We start from the raw sequence: 19,141 nt of genomic DNA, 5'->3' as shown, positions 1-19,141 counted from the left end.
AGTGCTTCAGAATAGGATGGTGCAATAGGAATAAAAGAAATAGTAACTCAGGACAAGTACAATTTATTGTCTTTTTACAGGTCCCCTGTTGTCCCTACAGTCGGTTATCATGACAATATGCCAGGGACAGACAGACCCCTTTACTGGCATACTGGCATCCAGTGTGGATAGCTAGTTTTCAAATATCAAATCAATGTATACTTTTTGGTGGAAAGACTATTCTCGGAATTCAAAGCACCAGAGCAAGGCGAGTGTGGGAAATTCATCCCTGAAGTCTACTGGCTGAAATGATTTTCACATTACTTCTACACATACACTGTAAATTGGTCCACAAAGGCGCGGGCACATGTATAAAGCATGAACAGAGAACTAAACACCCTTATGCTTCATAGTGTTATGGCATTATACAATGTCTTATTATGTGCAAAAAATAGCCTCATAATGACATTCCCGTGGGAATAATTCCCTAGTTTCTTGCTGCTTTCCTTAGCCCATTATTCATTGTTCAACCTCACAGACAGATGACAAAACTCTGATAGCACATCACAAACAGGCTACACTAAAGTGGCTCTTATTTTTATAAACGCAATGGAAAATTCCTTATTTTTCGAAAGCCATATTGATGATTCTTAGGCTCTACAATTATCAACATCATCAGCCTCATCAACAACATGAGTACCAACACCAGGGGCCTAGAAACAGAAGAGGACCTTCATTTTGCAAGCAGCAAATTAGGCAATTTAACTGAATTCATACAGTTGAAAGCAGACATTTACATACTCTATCTAAAAAGACACATCTGCATGTTTTTCTCACTATCTGACATGAAATCAGAATAAAGCTTTCACGTTATAGGTCAATTAGGAACTAAAATTATTTATATTTACCAAATGCCAGAATAATGAGAGAGAGAATGTTTTAAGGCATTTTTATTACTTTCTGCAAAGTCAAACGTTTACATACACTAAGAGTACTATACCTTTAAACAATATGGGACAACCCATATGATTAGGTCATGTCTTTGGAAGCTTCTGATAGGTTTATTGGCAACATGTGAGTTAATTAGAGACACACCTGTGGATGTATTTTAATGCACACCTGAAACACACTGCTTCTTTGTGTAGCATTATGGGAAAGTCAAAAGAAATCAGCCAAGATCTCAGGAAGAGAATTGTAGACTTGCACAAGTTTTGTCCATCCTTGGCTGAAATTTCCAGATACCTTGTTCATCACAAACAATTATATGCAAGTACAAACAAGATGGGAATGTCCAGTTACATACCGCTCAGGAAGGAAACTCAAAAACAAAAGCAAAAGACCTTGTGAAGATGCTGGTGTAAGCTGGTAAGATTGTCTCATTATCCACAGTGAAACGAGTACTGTATCAACATGGGTTGTAAAGCCACTCTGCCAGGAAGAAGCCATTACTCCAAAAGAAACATAAAAAAAGTCTGATTAATGTTTGCAAATGCACACAGGAACAAAGACCTTCATTTTTGGAGACATGTCCTGTGGTTTGTCAAAACGAAAATGTAACTGTTTAGCCATAATGACCATCGTTTCGCTTGCAGGATAAAAGGGAGAAGCTTTGACACCTAAGAATACCATCCCAACTGTGAAACATGGGGGTGGCAGCATCATGTTGTGGAGTTGTTATGCTGCAGGAGGAATTGGTGTACTTCCCAAAATAGAAGGCATCATAAGGAAAGAGGATTATGTGGCAATACTGAAGCAACATCTCAAGACATCAGTCAGGAACTTAAAGCTTGTGCGGAAATGGGTCTTCCAAATTGACAAAGTCCCGACGCATACTGCCAAACTGGTTACAAAGTCAATATTTTGGAGCGGCCATCACAAAGGCCTGATCTCAATCCTATTGAAAAGTTATGTACAAAGCTGAAAAGGCAGGTGTGAGCAAGACTACCTACAAACATGTCTCAGTTACACCAGTTCTGTCAGGAGCAATGGGCCCAAATGCCTACCAACTATTGTGAGAAGCTTGTGGAAGGATTTCCAAAAGGTTTGACCCAAATCAAACAGTTTAAGAGCAATGGAACCAAACACTAATGGAATGTATGTAAACTTTTGACTTTGCAGAAAGTAATAAAAATGCCTTAAAACATTCTCTCATTATTCTGGCATTTGACAAATACTGTATAAATAATTTTGGTTCCTAATTGACCTAAAACGGGAAATGTTTATTCTAACTTCATGTCAGATAGTGAGAAAAACATTTAGATATTGTATGTAAACTTCTGGTTTTAACTGTATAACTGAAGGTACACTGTAACTCCTACATTGTTCATCATTGGAACTTTTTCCCTTTAGTACATGGCAGCCATACATACAGGTGACTCTAAGGTGGAAAATTAACACTGCATCATGGCCAAAATTGCATAATCAAAAAGTCGAGAAAGAAGATGAAATCTAGTTGTTGTAAAATCTGAGCATTAGGAAGGAGCACTGAAAGCATTGCGATATCCCAGGCTTTATAGAGTCCCTTTTATTGTGCTAAAACACAAACCCCGTAGTAACCTAATGCAGGATGCATTTATAGCCGTGCCTCCTGTGGCACCACCATGTCCTAGATATACACAGAAATTAGCTTAAAAGATTTATCACAGAAAATGACATTTTTAGGGTGAGAAATGCATATTTATGCAGCAAATAAATCTTAGCTGACCTAGATATGACTATTTCCATAACAATACATACACACAACACATATACATCCAGCATCACTGAATGTAAGATTTATGGATTAAAAGAAACAAGGTTTGCTGCATCACTGATGTCCATGCACTCTTTTTGAAATTTTTGTCCGGCCAGGTAACCCATTGAGACAAACCAACACATTTGTATAATAATGTATTTAAAATTCCAAAAGTGGATCTGTAAACAAATACTGCAGAGACTATTAAATAGATATTTTAGGTTAATTTATAAATCTGTCAGAATAGCTGTGATCCTATTTGAAAAGTTTAACTCATTTTCCACACAATGCATTTAGCAACTCAATCTCCTCCCTCCTCAGTCTCCTCCCTCCTCAGTCTCCTCCCTCCTCAGGGTCACTGTTGCTGCTGACTTCTCACACTGCTCAGTACAAACTGCAGCCATCAATCAGGCTGAGAGGGCAGAGATTAAATACCCTTGGACTCATAAGCTATTTCATTCCATTGCTGGATTCAGAGTTATACAGCCATTCTACCATCAGTCATATCAGGTCTAAGGGGTACTTTGAACACTACGACATCGCAGGTGCGATTTCGGTGGGGTCAAATCGAAAGTGACGCACATCCGGCGTCGCTGTCAACATCACAGTATGTGAATCCTTTTACATACGATTAACGAGCGCAAAAGCGTCGTTATTGTATGATCGGTGTAGGGTCCGACATTTCCATAATTTCGCAGCAGCGACGGTACGATGTTGTTCCTCGCTCCAGCAGGCAGCACACACCGCTGTGTGTGAAGCCGTAAAAGCGAGGAACATCACCTTACCTGCGTCCACTGGCTATGCGGAAGGAAGGAGGTGGGCGGGATGTTTACGTCCCGCTCATCTCCACCCCTCCGCTCCTATTGGCCGCCTGCCGTGTGACGTCGCTGTGACGCCGCACGACCCGCCCCCTTAGGAAGGAGGCGGGTCGCCGGCCAGAGCGACGTCGCAGGACAGGCAAGTGCATGTGAAGCTGATATCGCAGCTGCGACGGGGGCGGGGACCATCGCGCTCGGCATCGCAGCATCGGCTTGTGATGTCGTAGTGTGCAAAGTACCCCTAAGATATGGATTTTATAACAAATCCAGTTATGGAATTATACTTCCAGTGATAAATGTAAAGCCATTGACACCTTCACTAGGACCCAAGCTACTACAATGGATTTGGATGAAACACTTGAACTCAATGTTAAGCTTTATTTACACATCAGTATTTCCCAAAACCAGGAGTGTCTCAAAAACACATAACAGGCGTCAATCTTTCAATTATAGTTTTTCTCTGTAAGTTCCACTCCTGGTTTACATACAAGCACTGATACAAAATACTGACCAAGTACTGGTGTGTGGATGAGGCCTTATACTGAGCACTATGGCTGTACTATGCCTGTAGTGTTCAAACAAACAGGAGTACAACAACAAAGTGCCCAAAGTACCACTGCAAAAAAAGTAAAGAGATGAACCAATCTGTAGGCAGGAGAACCTAATATCGCATTATGGCCTGTATAGCTCCTGCCCTAAAAAGAATCAGTTATGAGGTCTCATCAGTGGAATGTACTTGTAACAGTATAAGGCTGCTTTCACACTACATTTTTTTAACATGCGTCATGAACTTTTTTTAACGCAAAAACGGATCCAGTGCAAATGCATTTTCATTTCAATGCATTTGCAATGGACTCGCGTCAACATGCGTTCACCTGCGTTTGCGTGCGTTATAGTAGGGATCCAGCGACTTACAGTTTTTTAACTTTTTTCAAAAACGCTACTTGTAGCGTTTTTTGAGCTGCATCCAAATACTGCAAATTGCTGGATCCTGACTAAACAGCATGCAAACGCATGTGAACGCTGGCATGCTGATAGACAGGATCCTGCTTGCTCTACTGAGCATGCCCAGAAACCAGCCTCGCGTGATCAGTCTCTCTCTCTCCCCCTCCCTCTCTCTCCTCTCTCCCCCGCCTGAGAGCGGAGGACGCTCGTAACCAAGGTAAGTATCGGGTAACCGCGGGCTTAGTTACCCGATGTTTATCTTGGTTACGTGTGCAGGGAGCAGGCAGCCCGGCTCCTAGCAGCTGCAGACGCTCGTAACCAATGTAAATATCGGGTATCCAAGCAAGTTACCCGATGTTTACCTTGGTTACGAGCCTCCGCAGCTGTCAGATGTCGGCTCCCAGTCTTTCGCATTCAGTTCCACTCACTCCCGATCACATGACTCCAATGCCCGCCCATAAACTTAAAGTGACAGGATTCTGCAAAATAACACATGCGTTTGCATGCGTTTTTCTTTGCAAAAACAGGATCTGCTTTTGCAGCAAAAAACGTTCATGACGCATGCTAAAAAAACGTAGTGTGAAAGCAAGCTAAGTCAGGGCCCTGCAGTAGCTTAACACACAAATAGAGGCCTGCAGAGTCCTGCACATCCCCAAACATTATAGGAGGAGAGTGTCCTAAAATAACAAATGTAGATATATAGATTAATTTTAACCCCTTTTCTTCCTCCTCCTCCTATCCAATATTTGCCTACAGGGACTGCTGGAGCTGTTACCACCATACGTCCTTCATAGTAGTTGTGACTTATCACTACTCCAGATGAGCAATTCCTAATTCATTTAATTATCTGGTCTCACTTTGATAAGACTATCTGCCTCTTTGTCTTTCCAGCATATTAACAGATATAGCTAGGAGCATTAAATACACCTTCCATGGCGTTCCATGTGGGAATTAGGAACCATCTGCATAATAATGTAATTACTTCATCCGATTGCGTATCCATAGAGATAAAATGCCCCAGACGAATGCTATCGTCTTACATCTTAGTTAGACGTCATTGTCGGGAGTGATAGTATTCGCAGGGCATGGACAAATGAAGCAATCTTAGCTATGCATCCATTTGACAACTGGGCTGTGACATATCACAGATACATTGGACTCTGCAGCCCAAGATAATTACTGACATGGAGTGTGATCAGATGACGAAATCTGAACACAGTATGCTAGACCAATGTCTAGCGGTGGAAAGAATGCCCAATGGATGTCCTCAAGTGACGTGCATTCTGTCAGATATGTCTCACAGCATGTGGATGACACATGTCAACCGGAAGGATGTAACAGGATAATGTAAAATGAATAAAAGCACAAACTAGAAGTATGCTTCATGTATTACGCATAAATGACCATATGTAGAGGAGCACAATTGGAATGTGAGACAATACAGCGCTTAAACAAGAAGATATATATATATAAATAAATTCCAAGGTCGTTTTAGTTGACACATGTTGAAGTACCTAAATAGACAAAAGATATTAAGCACCGGTATTAGGTTGTAGATGGACACTAAAGCTGGGTTTACACACTGTAACATCTCAAACGACATCGCTGTAACGTCACCGGTTTTGTGACGCAATAGCGATGTTGTTTGCGATGTTGCAGTGTGTGAAACCTATCAGCGACCCGGCCCCTGCTGTGAAGTTGTAATCGTTACAAATCGTTCAGGACCATTCCTAGGTCCTTTGTTTCCCGCTGTGCAGCATGAAGTTTCAGTGTGTGAAGACTTTGCAGCGACTTTGTTAGCAACTTCCCTTTCAAAAGGCTGCTTATCAATGTCCCCAAACAACCAGCTAGGTCGCTCTGCAGGGAGGGATCGCTGTTGAGTTGTTGGCCAGGTTAGCCTGTTTGAACGCTCACCAGAGACTTAGCAGAGACTTAGGGAGGTCGCTATTGCGTCACCAAACCGGTGACGTTACAGCGATGTCCTTTGCGATGTTGCAGTGTGTAAACCCAGCTTAATGGCTGAAAATACCGCAAGAAAAAAAAATGTGAAATATATACAATGACCAAATGTTGATGGAAATAAAGCATTAGTTTGTACAGAGAGAAAATGATAGTTGACCAACAGGTAAGGGAAATGTCCATTCTATGGGGCCTTCAAAGACAAGAACACTACCTGTGATAGAAGGGGAGGGCAGAGAAAGCAGCCAAAGTTCAGCTGCTCATTTGCGGTAGTCCCGGAGGGATGTAGGTCTGTAGTTTGAAGATTAATTTAGCCTCCCTTTGTAAAAGGTAGTCTATCAAAATCCCTACCCTTTGGAAGGTCTAACAATGTCATTACCCATACATCTAAGGTTGGAAGTGTCACCCCTATGTGCAATATTCATATGTTTTGCAAGGGAGGTGTTCTGACAGCTCCCTCCACCGATCAGTTCTTCAAGAATGCAATCCTGGGGATAGAGCTGACCAAATCGCCAATGTCCTGATCTATGCTAAGTATATACCAGTGTTCAGTTACAATCTTTTTAACCAATGGGGCCCCATTGTAAAATGTCATGATCAGACATACACTCCGATCAGTAACACTATCTATACCTGGTAAGAGAAGATCCTCCCTCTTCTTTTCAAGGGAGTGATCGAAAGATGATTCGGTATGCCCTATTGAGGAACTTTTCAACCAAATCATGAGACTGTTAGACCAACTCCCTTTACAGTTACGCCTTACAGGCAAATATTGCCTTTTGGGGATACCTCTCTTGAAAGGGAGTGGAAGGAGACTCTCCCATTTAAAGATTGCATTGGTAGTTATGGATTTACAAAATATGGTGGTTTTTTTGTAATTAGAAGATCCAGGAACACTAACGTAAGTTCATGAATTTCATATGTAAACTTAGAGAAATTGTAGAAAGGGGCTTTGTAAACCGTGCCAAAGATCACTGATGAAATCTTGGATTAATGTAAACTTTTTATTCTTGCACAGGTCTACGCGTTTCAGGAGACTCTGCTCCCTTCCTCAGGACCAAACAGGCATAAGTTACATCAAATCTGTAGAAGTATATGTCTGCCAGACATATATACACAATGAAATGACAAAGAACCTCCCACAAAAACAAAAAAAATCGTCCGGAAAAAGTCTGAAAAAAAGAAAAAAAAAAGTGTGGTGCAGTGAAAAAAAAGGGAAGGAAGAACAAAAAGTGTTCATGAAACCAGTGATGCGATCATGTGGAAATAGCAATAGTAAGTAACTTATGCCTGTTTGGTCCTGAGGAAGGGAGCAGAGTCTCCTGAAACGCGGAGGCCTGTGCAAGAATAAAAAGTTTACATTAATCCAAGATTTCATCAGTGATCTTTGGCGCGGTTTACAAAGCCCCTTTATACAATTTCTCTCTGTTATCAGCCACTTGGGGTACTGCTGCCTTTGATCCGGATTTATGCTGTTACAGGAGTTGTGCCTTTCACAACCATCTTTGGTGAGTAGGATCATCTCCTTTATCACACCCTGTCTGTCAGGGTAAGACCCTATTGCGCTTTTTTGTCTGCAGGTTCTTTTTATATATGTAAACTTAAGCACATTAGATATATTATTGAGGGCTACCACAATTTCATAGACGTCCTCATGTGAGCCATTCCACAATATGAACACATCATCAATGTATTTGACCCAAGGGATTCCAGAATTCTGGTTTAACTTTGAAAATGCAAAATCAAAAGGTGAAAGTTTTAATGACTAAAATGCAGTCTGGAGCACTGGTTTATACATCATATTATGCCTTTAGAACACAAAGTAGTGTATCTTTCTGTATATACAGGGAATGTTAGTCAATAGGGAAGGTGGTGATAGGAACTAGTGAGGGGACCTGTCATTATATATTGTCCTTTTATCAAACTGATCATTAATTGGGGATTCAGCTAAAATTTTTCTTCAAGCAGAAGGTAAATATTGCCACAGCCAAATAAAGGATTTATGCATTAGTTTATGAAAACTAAAGGGTAAACAGAAGAATAATGCTACAAAATAGTTGTAAAAACAATAGCTTTTATACCATAGGCATCCATTACAGGGGTTCTAATAAAAGTCTGCAGTCACTCTAGATGTGCTAAGCTTCTCTCAATTTAATTGCATTAAGAGAAGCTAGGCACGTCTAGTTGGAATGTGGTCGGAAGTATGCAAATCTTGTCACCACTGGTTCTCACTGGTAATACTGCTGAATCCTGACAGCGTGTGCACCTAGAGTGACCTAGAAAACAAAGTGACTGCAGACTTATCAGATGATCGGAAAAACCCTTTAAATCAAGTTAAACCGTAAATTTAGGGTCAAGCATCTAAAAAGGCAAATGAATGAATAAAAAAGTGAGCACTTTATATTTAAAAAACAATGTACAACCTTAACTGAGCTCTGAGCATGCCCTCTTATGCCAATGTATACACTGGTAAAAGCTCTTCACACATACTTTAACGTATCCATACATTTGCATTCATCAGAATGAAGTAAAAAAGCTTATATTGTGTGGTTTGCATTCTTTTTTTTGTAATGAATACTTATGGTGGGCCGATGCCATGGCATCCACTCAGACTTTGGCCACTGTGGGACATAAACCTCATGATCAGAAATACCTGTCAGTAGCCAAAAAAAACAAAAAAAACTTGTGTGCACTTGGCCCAACATCTCTTTTCAGCTATTTTTCTCAACACTGATATCAACACTTTAGTGAATGGTCTGATGGCCTTAAAAGGGATTGTCCAAATTGTCCTCTTGTCTGTTGCCAAATGACGTTGATGCCCGTGGTTAAAATAGTTGTGATGCCTACATGGAATGTAAACAGAAGACCAGTGGGGAGAATTGAGGAGGCAGTGTTGAAACACCAGGCGTGAGTATAGTAGTACTATTGCTTGTGGGCTGATTTTTAATTAACAAGCTATAACTTTATTTTACTGTCTGCATTGCCTTAGGAGTTTTTTTGATTATGAAAATACAACAACTTTTCAATTATATTTCTCTAATTACATTGTAATTGGTGGGTTGGAATAAAAAAAAAAAAAAAGCTAAATCCTGTTATTGTTTTCTTTTGGTTTTGTATTTACAGTAAATATGTGCAGTGGCGTACCACCAATGCCAGAAGACCACATGACCGCAATGGGTCCCGTGAGTCAGGGAGGCCCGATGGCAGCATTGGCACTGGGCTCCCTGGCATCACACATTCAACTGTATCAGTAACGAAGATGCCGATTCAGTGGAAAGCAATGATGAAAGAGGGAGTATTCTCCAGCTGTGTCTTCCTTCTGCAGCTCAGCACAGCAGTGCAACAACATCAGTACTGCGAAACCCCAGCTTCATAACACTCCCTGCCAAGATCGACGCACGGCGACTATAATGCTACATGGAGGACTATGGGGATGCATTATAATATGAGACTATTTGGGGTGCATTATTATATAAGACAAATGAGATGCATTATACTATTTGGAGGACTATGGGGTGCATTCTAATATAAAGGGGACTATGGAGTGCATTATTCTATATGGATGACTATGGGGTGTGCATTATACTATTTGAAGGACTATGTGGGATGCAATATAATATATGGACGACTATGGGGGTGCATTATAATATATTGACGGCTTTGGATAGTGCATTATAGCATATTAAGGACTATGGGGTGCATTATACTATATGGAGGACTATGGAGTGCATTATACTATATGGAGAACTAAGTGGGGCCCATTATACTATATAGAGGACTATGGGGGTGATTTACACTATTTGAAAAGTAATGTGGGGGGCCATTATAATATTTTTAAGACTATGAGGGAGTCTTTATACTTATGTAGGACTATTTGAGGGCTGTGCTGGGGGTCATTATACAGTGTGAAAAGGTGTGTGGGCCATTATACTCTATGTAGGCCCATTACACTGCATGAAGGACTGTGTGCAGGTCATAGTTGGGGATCATACTGTGTTGGGGTCATCATATTTTGCCAAAATAGTTGAGGGGGGTACAGTAGGGTCATTATACTATGCGTGTGAAGGGTACTGTGGAGGAATTCACAATGGGGGGTATCATGGACACTTTTTTTGCATCATACTTTATGGTTGCAATAAAAGAGGCATTTCAGGGCTATAATAGAGGGAAAATCACTTTGTAAAATTGTGAGTTGTTTTCTTCTATAAGGCTATGTCCGCACGTTGCTTTTTACCTGCTTTTTACCTGCTTTTTTGCTGCTTTTTCAACTGCAGTGTTTAATGCCAAAATGGTTGTTCTGCTTTTCAAGCAAAGTCTATGGGAATTTGGGTTTCTTGTCCGCACTATGCAGTTCAAACTGCAGCCTTTTTGTTGCAGAACTTTGGTCAAAAACTCAGCTTTGCACTGCAAAACCCAAATGGCAAAAACAACTGACATGTGAATTGTTTTTGCCATTTGGGTTTTGCACTGCAAAGCTGAGTTTTTGACCAAAGTTCTGCAACAAAAAGGCTGCAGTTTGAACTGCATAGTGCGGACAAGAAACCCAAATTCCCATAGACTTTGCTTGAAAAGCAGAACACAACCATTTTGGCATTAAACACTGCAGTTGAAAAAGCAGCAAAGAAGCAGGTAAAAAGCAGGTAAAAAGCAACGTGCGCACATAGCCTAACCCATGTTCATTTAAAATGTTTTTTTTGGGGGGGGGGTGGAATTAGAAATTATGCCATGGGGTCCCCATGATTTCTATGTATGCCCCTGAGGAATTGTTAGTTTAGGTTGTTATGGTGCAGAGGCGCCCAATTATCAGTAGTTTAACTTTCCAATTTTTAAAAAAAAAAAAACACTTAAATCCCAGTAACAGTAAGGAATTTGCACTTAGAATCCTTACCTATCACTTCTAGAATACCTGCCATGGCAACTCATCAAGATGTTGCATTATTGTGAAGAAGTTGGCCTGATGGGGTAAAAGAGGGAGCCCACTCCCTCTGAAATCACTAAGATGATGCAGCACTACTGACAGCACATGCTGGGTTTAATGTACGGGATCTAAGTATTCTTCAATCTCTGTTAGAGCAATAGTTCAGTCATTATTAGATACCTGAACCCCCACTTTACGTGGCATGGAATCATCCATGCAGGGCTTAAGCCATGAAGCATCATTGTCATCTCAATGGTCACTGAAAGACTGAATTGTTGATCATTAGGGGTTAAGGATTTTAATATTTTGCTCTATTTATAAAGATATTTCAGTTTACAAAAATGATCACCTCTCCACTGAATAGTCTCTAGGAAAAGATAAAGCTCGACCCCTTACCCCAGTGGCAGAGGGACATGGAAGATACATACAGAGCTTATCTGAGTACATAATGTTGCAATCTTGTATTATTTAGACCTCCAGCAGTATAATAGAGCTGTTATTAATTCCACAGACCTCTGACTCTGACCTACTCTGCTTTGCAAAGCTGATAAGTAATCTGCAGAAATGTCAAGGGAATGTCAGTTTATTATGTGTGCCCCAGTGGCTAAAGATTTCAATATATTTTCTTATTGACAAATAAAACTATATTTAAAGAAAAGATACCTAGAATAAAAAAAAAAACAAAAAAAAAAAACAGGATTTAAATTATTTACATATCGGAGCTCTTCAAATTATATACAGCAATTAACAGTAAAAATAAAATTGCATTTCTTTCATCATACTCCTAATATAAATCCAGTCCCATATACTAACACATAAAATGGAGATTCAGACTGGCATTGCCTACCAGGTCTCGATGTAGTACCCAGTTTGCATGCAGATAGTGAATTCCATCCAGAATCTGGTATAACAACGATTTCACCATTGATCGAGGTAGCTGCATGGGCTTCTTATTTGCTTTTGAGGCACGATGAAACTTGATGATATGCTATAATGTAAAGAAACATTTTGGTATTCAAATAAAACATATCTAGAAATATATTTATTGTAAGACAGAAAAATGTTAGCTCTTAAAGAGGTTGTCCACTACTCATTCCTTTTGTTGGCACCCGCGTAAAACTAAATAAGCCTATACTCCCTTCCGCTGCCGGGGCGGTACCAGCGATGCCTACAGTCGTGTTTCTGGGGCCCACATGACCTTGTGAGGACACGCGAACCCCGTGACCAATCAGCACCGGCTTCCTTCACCCTGCCTTCGGACATTTGAGCAGAAGTCAGCACAGTGCTCACATCCTGAGCGGAGACAGATGCCAAGCGCTGATTGGTCACGAGGCATGCGTGTCAAAACAAGGTCACTTGGGTCCCGAAAACGTGACTTCAGAAATCGCTGGAACAATGGCAGCACAGGAGGGGAATATAGGCGTATTTATTTTTATGGGAGAAAACAAGAGGAATGAGTAGGGGTTGTCCAAGTAGAGGACATTCTTTTTAAAAGCCTGCCTCTACTCTTTGCGTCCCCGGCCGTAACTGCAAATGTACACAGCAGTTTACTACTTGACACTGTGGAGAGCTTTCTTCTCATGGACACACTGGACTCAGATATGTACAGTATATTCTTTCAGCAGTCCTACTTGCCAAACTACTCAATTTTTTGTGCTGATTTGATTGCTAAACATGCATTCATGACATTGTGCAGTATAATAAAAGGGAATGATCAACGCCCACACACAAAAAAACACTTCTATTGTCAAACAGTTGTTTGAAAGATACGCCAATAATTTATAAAAATCCACTGCTCAGTTACAAAAAACAAACATGTTTTACTGCCTATGCGAATAAGGCTGCAGTCCTCTGGGCTTGATCCGAGCACTTCGGTAGTCTCTGCCTCTATTCTCCATGTAGTGCCACCTTCCTCCGCTTAACAGAGAAAGGTAGAGACGGGTTTTCATATGCCGCGCCAATGATCTCCATTCAGAAGATCAGATTAATGTATCTTTATTTTTGCACAGGTCTACGCGTTTCAGGAGCTCAGCTCCCTTCCTCAGGACCGTCAGGCACAAGACAACATCAAATGGCTGAGATGTGATGTTGTCTTGTGCATGACGGTCCTGAGGAAGGGAGCTGAGCTCCTGAAACGCGTAGACCTGTGCAAAAATAAAGATACATTAATCTGATCTTCTGAATGGTGATCATTGGCGCGGCATATGAAAACCAGTTTCTACCTTTCTCTGTTATCTGCCGTTTGGGTTGCTGCTGCCGTGGTCTAATTCTACATGCGATTACAGTAGTTGTGACTTTCACAACTCCATCTGGTGAGTATTATTACTCCCCCCCCTGCACCCCACACATATTGGGGTAAGACCCTATTTGCGCTTTTTCTCCACAGCTTTTCTACTTACCTTCCTCCGCTTGACTGACAGCTCACTGGCTGGATTATATAGGCAGGGGGTTGTCAGTCAAGCAGAAGGTGGCACTAAGCAGCAAATAAAGCCAGTGAGGCAAAGGCGAAAAAAGGGTTTGACCACGAGCAGAGCACTGCAGCTTCAGTTATAGAGCAGTGACATTTCTGAATAAAAGGTGTAGATTGCTTTCACTTTCAAAGAGATACATGACAATAATTTTTTTTTAGGTGCTTGATAGTTGTGACATTTTCCCATTTACCCCTTCACCCCCCAGCCTGTTTTCCCCTTCCTGACGAGGCCAATTTTTTCAATTCTGACCAGTGTCACTTTATGAACTAATAACTCTGGAATGCTTCAACGTATCCCGGCGATTCTTTGTTGTTTTACACATTGCACTTTATATTAGTTGTAAAGTTTGGTTGATAGGATTTACAAGGTTATCTATGAAAATATTGAAAATTTGACAAAAAATTAGAAAACTGTGCAATTTTCAAAGTTTGAATTTATATGCCCTTAAACCAGAGTTAGGTCACACAAAATCATTTCTAATTACATTTCCCACATGTCTACTTTACATCAGCACCATATGTGAAAATTTCTTTTAATAGGAAAAAGTTTATCAGCAATTTCTAATTTTTCCAACAAAATTTACAAAACTAAATTTTTTTTTTTAGGGACCACATCACATTTGAAGTGACTTTAAGAGGCCTAGGTGACAGAAAATACCTAAAAGTGACACCATTTTAAAAACTGCACCTCTCACACTGCTCAAAACCAAAATCTAAGAAGTTTATTAACCCATTACATGCTTCATAGAAATTAAAGCAATGCGAATCGAAAAATATAAAAAGTTTACTTTTTCCACAATAATTTTGTTTTAGCCCCAAATATTGCATTTTCACTAGGGTAACAGGAGAAATTGCACCATAGAATTTGTTATATAATTTCTCCTGAGTACAGAGATACCCCAAACAAGAAGGATTACTACTTTTGGGGCACAGTACAATGTTAAGAAGGGAACGAGCGCCATATTACAGTGCAGATTTTGCTGGAATGGTTTGCGGATGCCATGTCACATTGGCAGACCCACAAGGTGCCAGAACAGCAGAAAACCCCCACAAGTGATCCCACTTTACAAACTACACCCCTCAATGAATTAATCTAGGGATACAGCGAGCATATTGGCACCACAGGTGTGTCACCAAATTTATATCATGGGTGGGTGAAGAAAGAATTATTACATTTTTACCACCAAAAATTAGTTTTAGCCCCAGAATTTACATTCTCACACAGGGAAATGGGTAATACCCCATATGTGGCTGTACAGTACACATGGTGAGACTTAAGGCTGCTTTACACCAGACAATCTATCGTGCGATAGATCGTCGGGGTCACGGTTTTTGTGACGCACATCCGGCATCGCTGGCGATGCCGGCCTGTGTGACACCTCCTAGCGACGCAGTATCGCTCACAAATCGTGAGTCGGGTACTGCTCGCTAGGTTCCATAATATCGTTTAATTTAGTTGACCATCATTTCCGTGGTAGCACACGCCGCTCCGTGTGACACCACGGGAACGATGAGCAGCTCACCTGCCTCCCGCGGCCGCCGCCGGCTCTATGTGGAAGGAAGTAGGTGGGCGGGATGTTTACGTCCCGCTCATCTCCGCCCCTCCGCTTCTATTGGCCGGCAGCCGTGTGACGTCGCTGTGACGCCGAACGTCAACTCCCACTCCAGGAAGTGGACGTTCGCCGCCCACAGCGAGGTCGCACGAGAGGTAAGTATGTGTGACGGGGGTTACTGACTTTGTGCGACACGGGCAGCGATTTGCCCGTGAAGCAAAAAGGACGGGGGCGGGTACGATCGATTGTGAAATCGCACAATCGGTCGTACCGTGTAAAGCAGCCTTAAGGAAGGAAGGAGCGCCCTTTGACTCAAAGCGCAGATTTTCCTAAAATGGTTTCCAGACGTCATATACAGAGCCCCTGAGTGTTTGGCTACTATTACTCACTAAAAAAGGTTTGTTTTTTAACAATTTTTTTTTCCATCACCATACTTTGAGAGCTATAATTTTCTATATTTCTGTCGACAGAGTAATGTGAGGGCTTTGGCTTTTTTTTTACATTTTTATTGGTACCATTTTTGTGCACAATGTTTTTTGATCGCTTTCTCTTCAGATTTTTGGGAGGCAGAATAAACATTTTTATTTTATTTTTTTACACTGTTTTTAGAATGTGGCGATAGTTTAATTTTTTGGGTCAGTACAATTACAACAATACCACATTTATAACACTTTTTTAATGTTTTGCTGCTCACAATAAAACCTATATTATAGAAAAAAAGAATTGTTTGTGCATGGCTATATTCTAAAATCTATAGCATGTTTTATTTTTTGCTAACATAGCTGAGTGGGGCCTTGTTTTGGAGACAAAATGACGTTTTCAGCTAAATCATTATTTATATGCAACTTTTTGATCACGTTTTATTCTTTTTTGGGCGGTATGATAAGAAAAACATAGTTTTTTGCAACACTTTTATTTGTTTGTTTTAACAGTGTTCACTGAAGGGATTAAACAGTTTGACAGTTTTAGAGATCAGGTCATACCAAACAATTTGATACCAAATCTGTGTACTTTTTTTTTTGCTTGTTTTTATGCAAATATATTTATTTATTGGTAGATTTTTTTTTTTATTTTTAGGTTCTTTAGATTGCGATTTTTAAAAAAGATTTTTACTTTTTTTTCACTTTTTTACTTAGTAATTAGATGGGACATTAATTTTTTTTTCTGCTCACTGGTGTAATGTATTGCAATGTATTACAACTGTCAGTGTTACATTGACAGAACACCTTTTAGACCATGCTCCTGGCATGGTCTAATAGGTCATAATTGCTGGCAGCCCTGGAGCGCTTTATTTCATCTCATGTTGCCATGACAATTGGCTGCCCACAATTACATTGTGATGGTGCCGATTGCGTGGGAGAGGAAACACACTCATTCTCCCTGCCTCCAAAATGCAGAGATCGCATTGTGGACGCAGAGTTCCTGTTTACCTATACCCCCATTCGACCATGACGTATAGTACATCAAATGTCGTGTAGGGGTTAAGCCAATGGATCTACTTAACATTATTTTATAAGAGGCATGGATGTCTTTTTGAAAATATGTAGTATTACAAGTAGATATAAAAATTCTAATTTTTCATGCTGAACTGGGCACAAGATGTAGCAGTGGCTGCAGAGTGAATAAAATATATATATATATGTATTTTTTTTATTTTACCTCCCCGTGGAGATATTAGCAATCAATGTATTTGGCACCTAACAAGTTAAATTAAAAAAAAAGTTAAGTCTAAGTGGATGTTAGCACACAGTTTTCACAAGGGGGCATACAGGGAAAGTACAAGCTGCAGTGAAGACTAAGTAATAAGTGCAAGTGTCGTTAACTCATTAGGTGCCAAATACTTTGATTGCAAATATCTACTGAAATTGATAGGCAAAATACAGTCATGGCCAAAATTGTTGGCACCCTTGAAATTGTTCCAGAAAATGAAGCATTTCTCCCAGAAAATTATTGCAAATTACACATGTTTTATAATACTCATATATATTTCATTTGCTTTGTATGCATTGGAACAACAAAAAAAAAAAAGCTGAATAAAAAGGTAAACGACAACATTTCACACAAAACTGAAAAAAGGGGTCTGACAAACGTTTTGCCACCCTTAACTTAATATTTGGTTGCACACCCTTTGAAATCAATAACTGTAATCAATTACCTCCTTTAACCATCAACAAGCTTCTTACACCTTTCAACTGGAATTTTGGAACACTCTTTTGCAAACTGCTCCAGGTCTCTCATATTTGAAGAGTGCCTGCTCCCAAAGGTAATTTTAGGATCTCCAGAGGCAGAAAAACAACCCCAAAACATCTTTGAAACGCCACCATATTTGACTGGAGGTACGGTGTTCTTTTCTTTGTAGGTCTTATTCCATTTTCAGTTAACAGTAGAACGATGAGTTTTACCAAAAAGCTCCATATTGATCTCAACTGTCCACAAGACGCTTTCCCTGAAGGATTTTGGCTTACGCACGTACATTTTGCCAAACTGAAGGATTTGGCTTACACACGTACATTTTGCCAAACTGAAGTCTAGCTTTTTTAGGTTTCTTTGTCAGCAGTGGGGTCCTCCTGAGTCTCTTGCCATAGTGTTTCATTTAATTTCATTCAAATGATTATGGATAGTTTTTGCTGACACTGATGAGGCTGCTTATCCACTATCTGGATTTTTGTGCCTTTCAACCTTTTATCAGTGCTTCTCTGCAGTCCACGTCCAGGAAGATTAGCTACAGTCAGGGCGGCAACTAGGAATTTCAGGGCCCCATACTGGCAAAATTTTGGGGCCCCTTGAGACTCCACCCAGGTTCCACCTCCACCTCTCAAACCTTCCACAGTACACCGCCACTCTCCTCGAAAAACATATATATTATATATATATATATACACACACAGTCATAGCCAAAAGTGTTAGCACCCTTGGTGTTGTTCCAGAAAATTAAGTATTTCCCTCTGAAAATTAATATTACACTCTTACACCGCCCCTCTCCTTAACACATTTTCTACATCACTTCTCCCCATAACACATCTGCTACACCGTGCCTCTCTGTAACACACCTTCTACACTGCCTCTCTCCATAACATACCTTCTACACCGCCTCTCTTTAGAACACACCTTCTACACCGCCTCTCTTCAGAACACACCTTCTACACCGCCTCTCTCTATAACACACCTGCTACACCGCCTCTCTCCATAATACACCTGTTACATCGCCCCTCTCTATAACACACCTTCTACTACGCCCCTTTCTATAACACTCTCTACACATCTCTTTATAATGCACTTTCTACACTACCCCTCTCCATAACACAACTTCTACAAAACCTCTCTATAATAAACCCTCTACACCGACCCTTTCCATAATACATTCTCTACACCCTCTCTCTCCATAATACATTCTCTACACTGCCCCCTCCATAATAAACCTTCTACACTGCCCCTCTCATAATACACCCTCTACACCACCCCGCTCCATAATATTCCTTCTACACCGCCTCTCAGTAATACACCTTTTGCACTGCCTCTCTGCATTATATCTCTCCCACACTGCCTTTATGTATAATATCCCCACACACTCTACCCCTCTGTATAATATCTCACACCCACAGTCTCTCTATATAATATCCCCCACACACTGCTCCTCTGTATAAATGTCCTCCTCCAGGTATAAATGTCCCCATCCTGGGCCCTTCCTGGTATGAAGGTCCAGGAGAGTGGCATATCTCGGTTTATTTGTCCCCTTCCTAGCATATGTGTCCTCTTCCTAGTATA

General features: G+C 40.6%; 1 protein-coding gene across 1 annotated transcript in view; it reads right to left on the bottom strand.

Annotated features, from left to right (window-relative positions):
* CDK19 (cyclin dependent kinase 19) overlaps positions 1–19,141 on the bottom strand; it is a 399,878-nt gene that overhangs the window by 231,740 nt on the left and 148,997 nt on the right. Inside the window, exon 4 of the mRNA XM_075338340.1 lies at positions 12,201–12,341. Within this exon, the coding sequence (XP_075194455.1) occupies positions 12,201–12,341 (141 nt within the window). The remainder of the gene's footprint in view (positions 1–12,200; positions 12,342–19,141) is intronic.

The sequence above is a fragment of the Anomaloglossus baeobatrachus genome, chromosome 3 (genome assembly GCF_048569485.1).
Source record: "Anomaloglossus baeobatrachus isolate aAnoBae1 chromosome 3, aAnoBae1.hap1, whole genome shotgun sequence".
In the NCBI taxonomy this organism is placed as follows: domain Eukaryota; kingdom Metazoa; phylum Chordata; class Amphibia; order Anura; family Aromobatidae; genus Anomaloglossus; species Anomaloglossus baeobatrachus.
The sequence above is the reverse complement of the archived record's forward strand: the minus strand, read 5'-3'. Positions and strand labels throughout refer to the sequence as shown.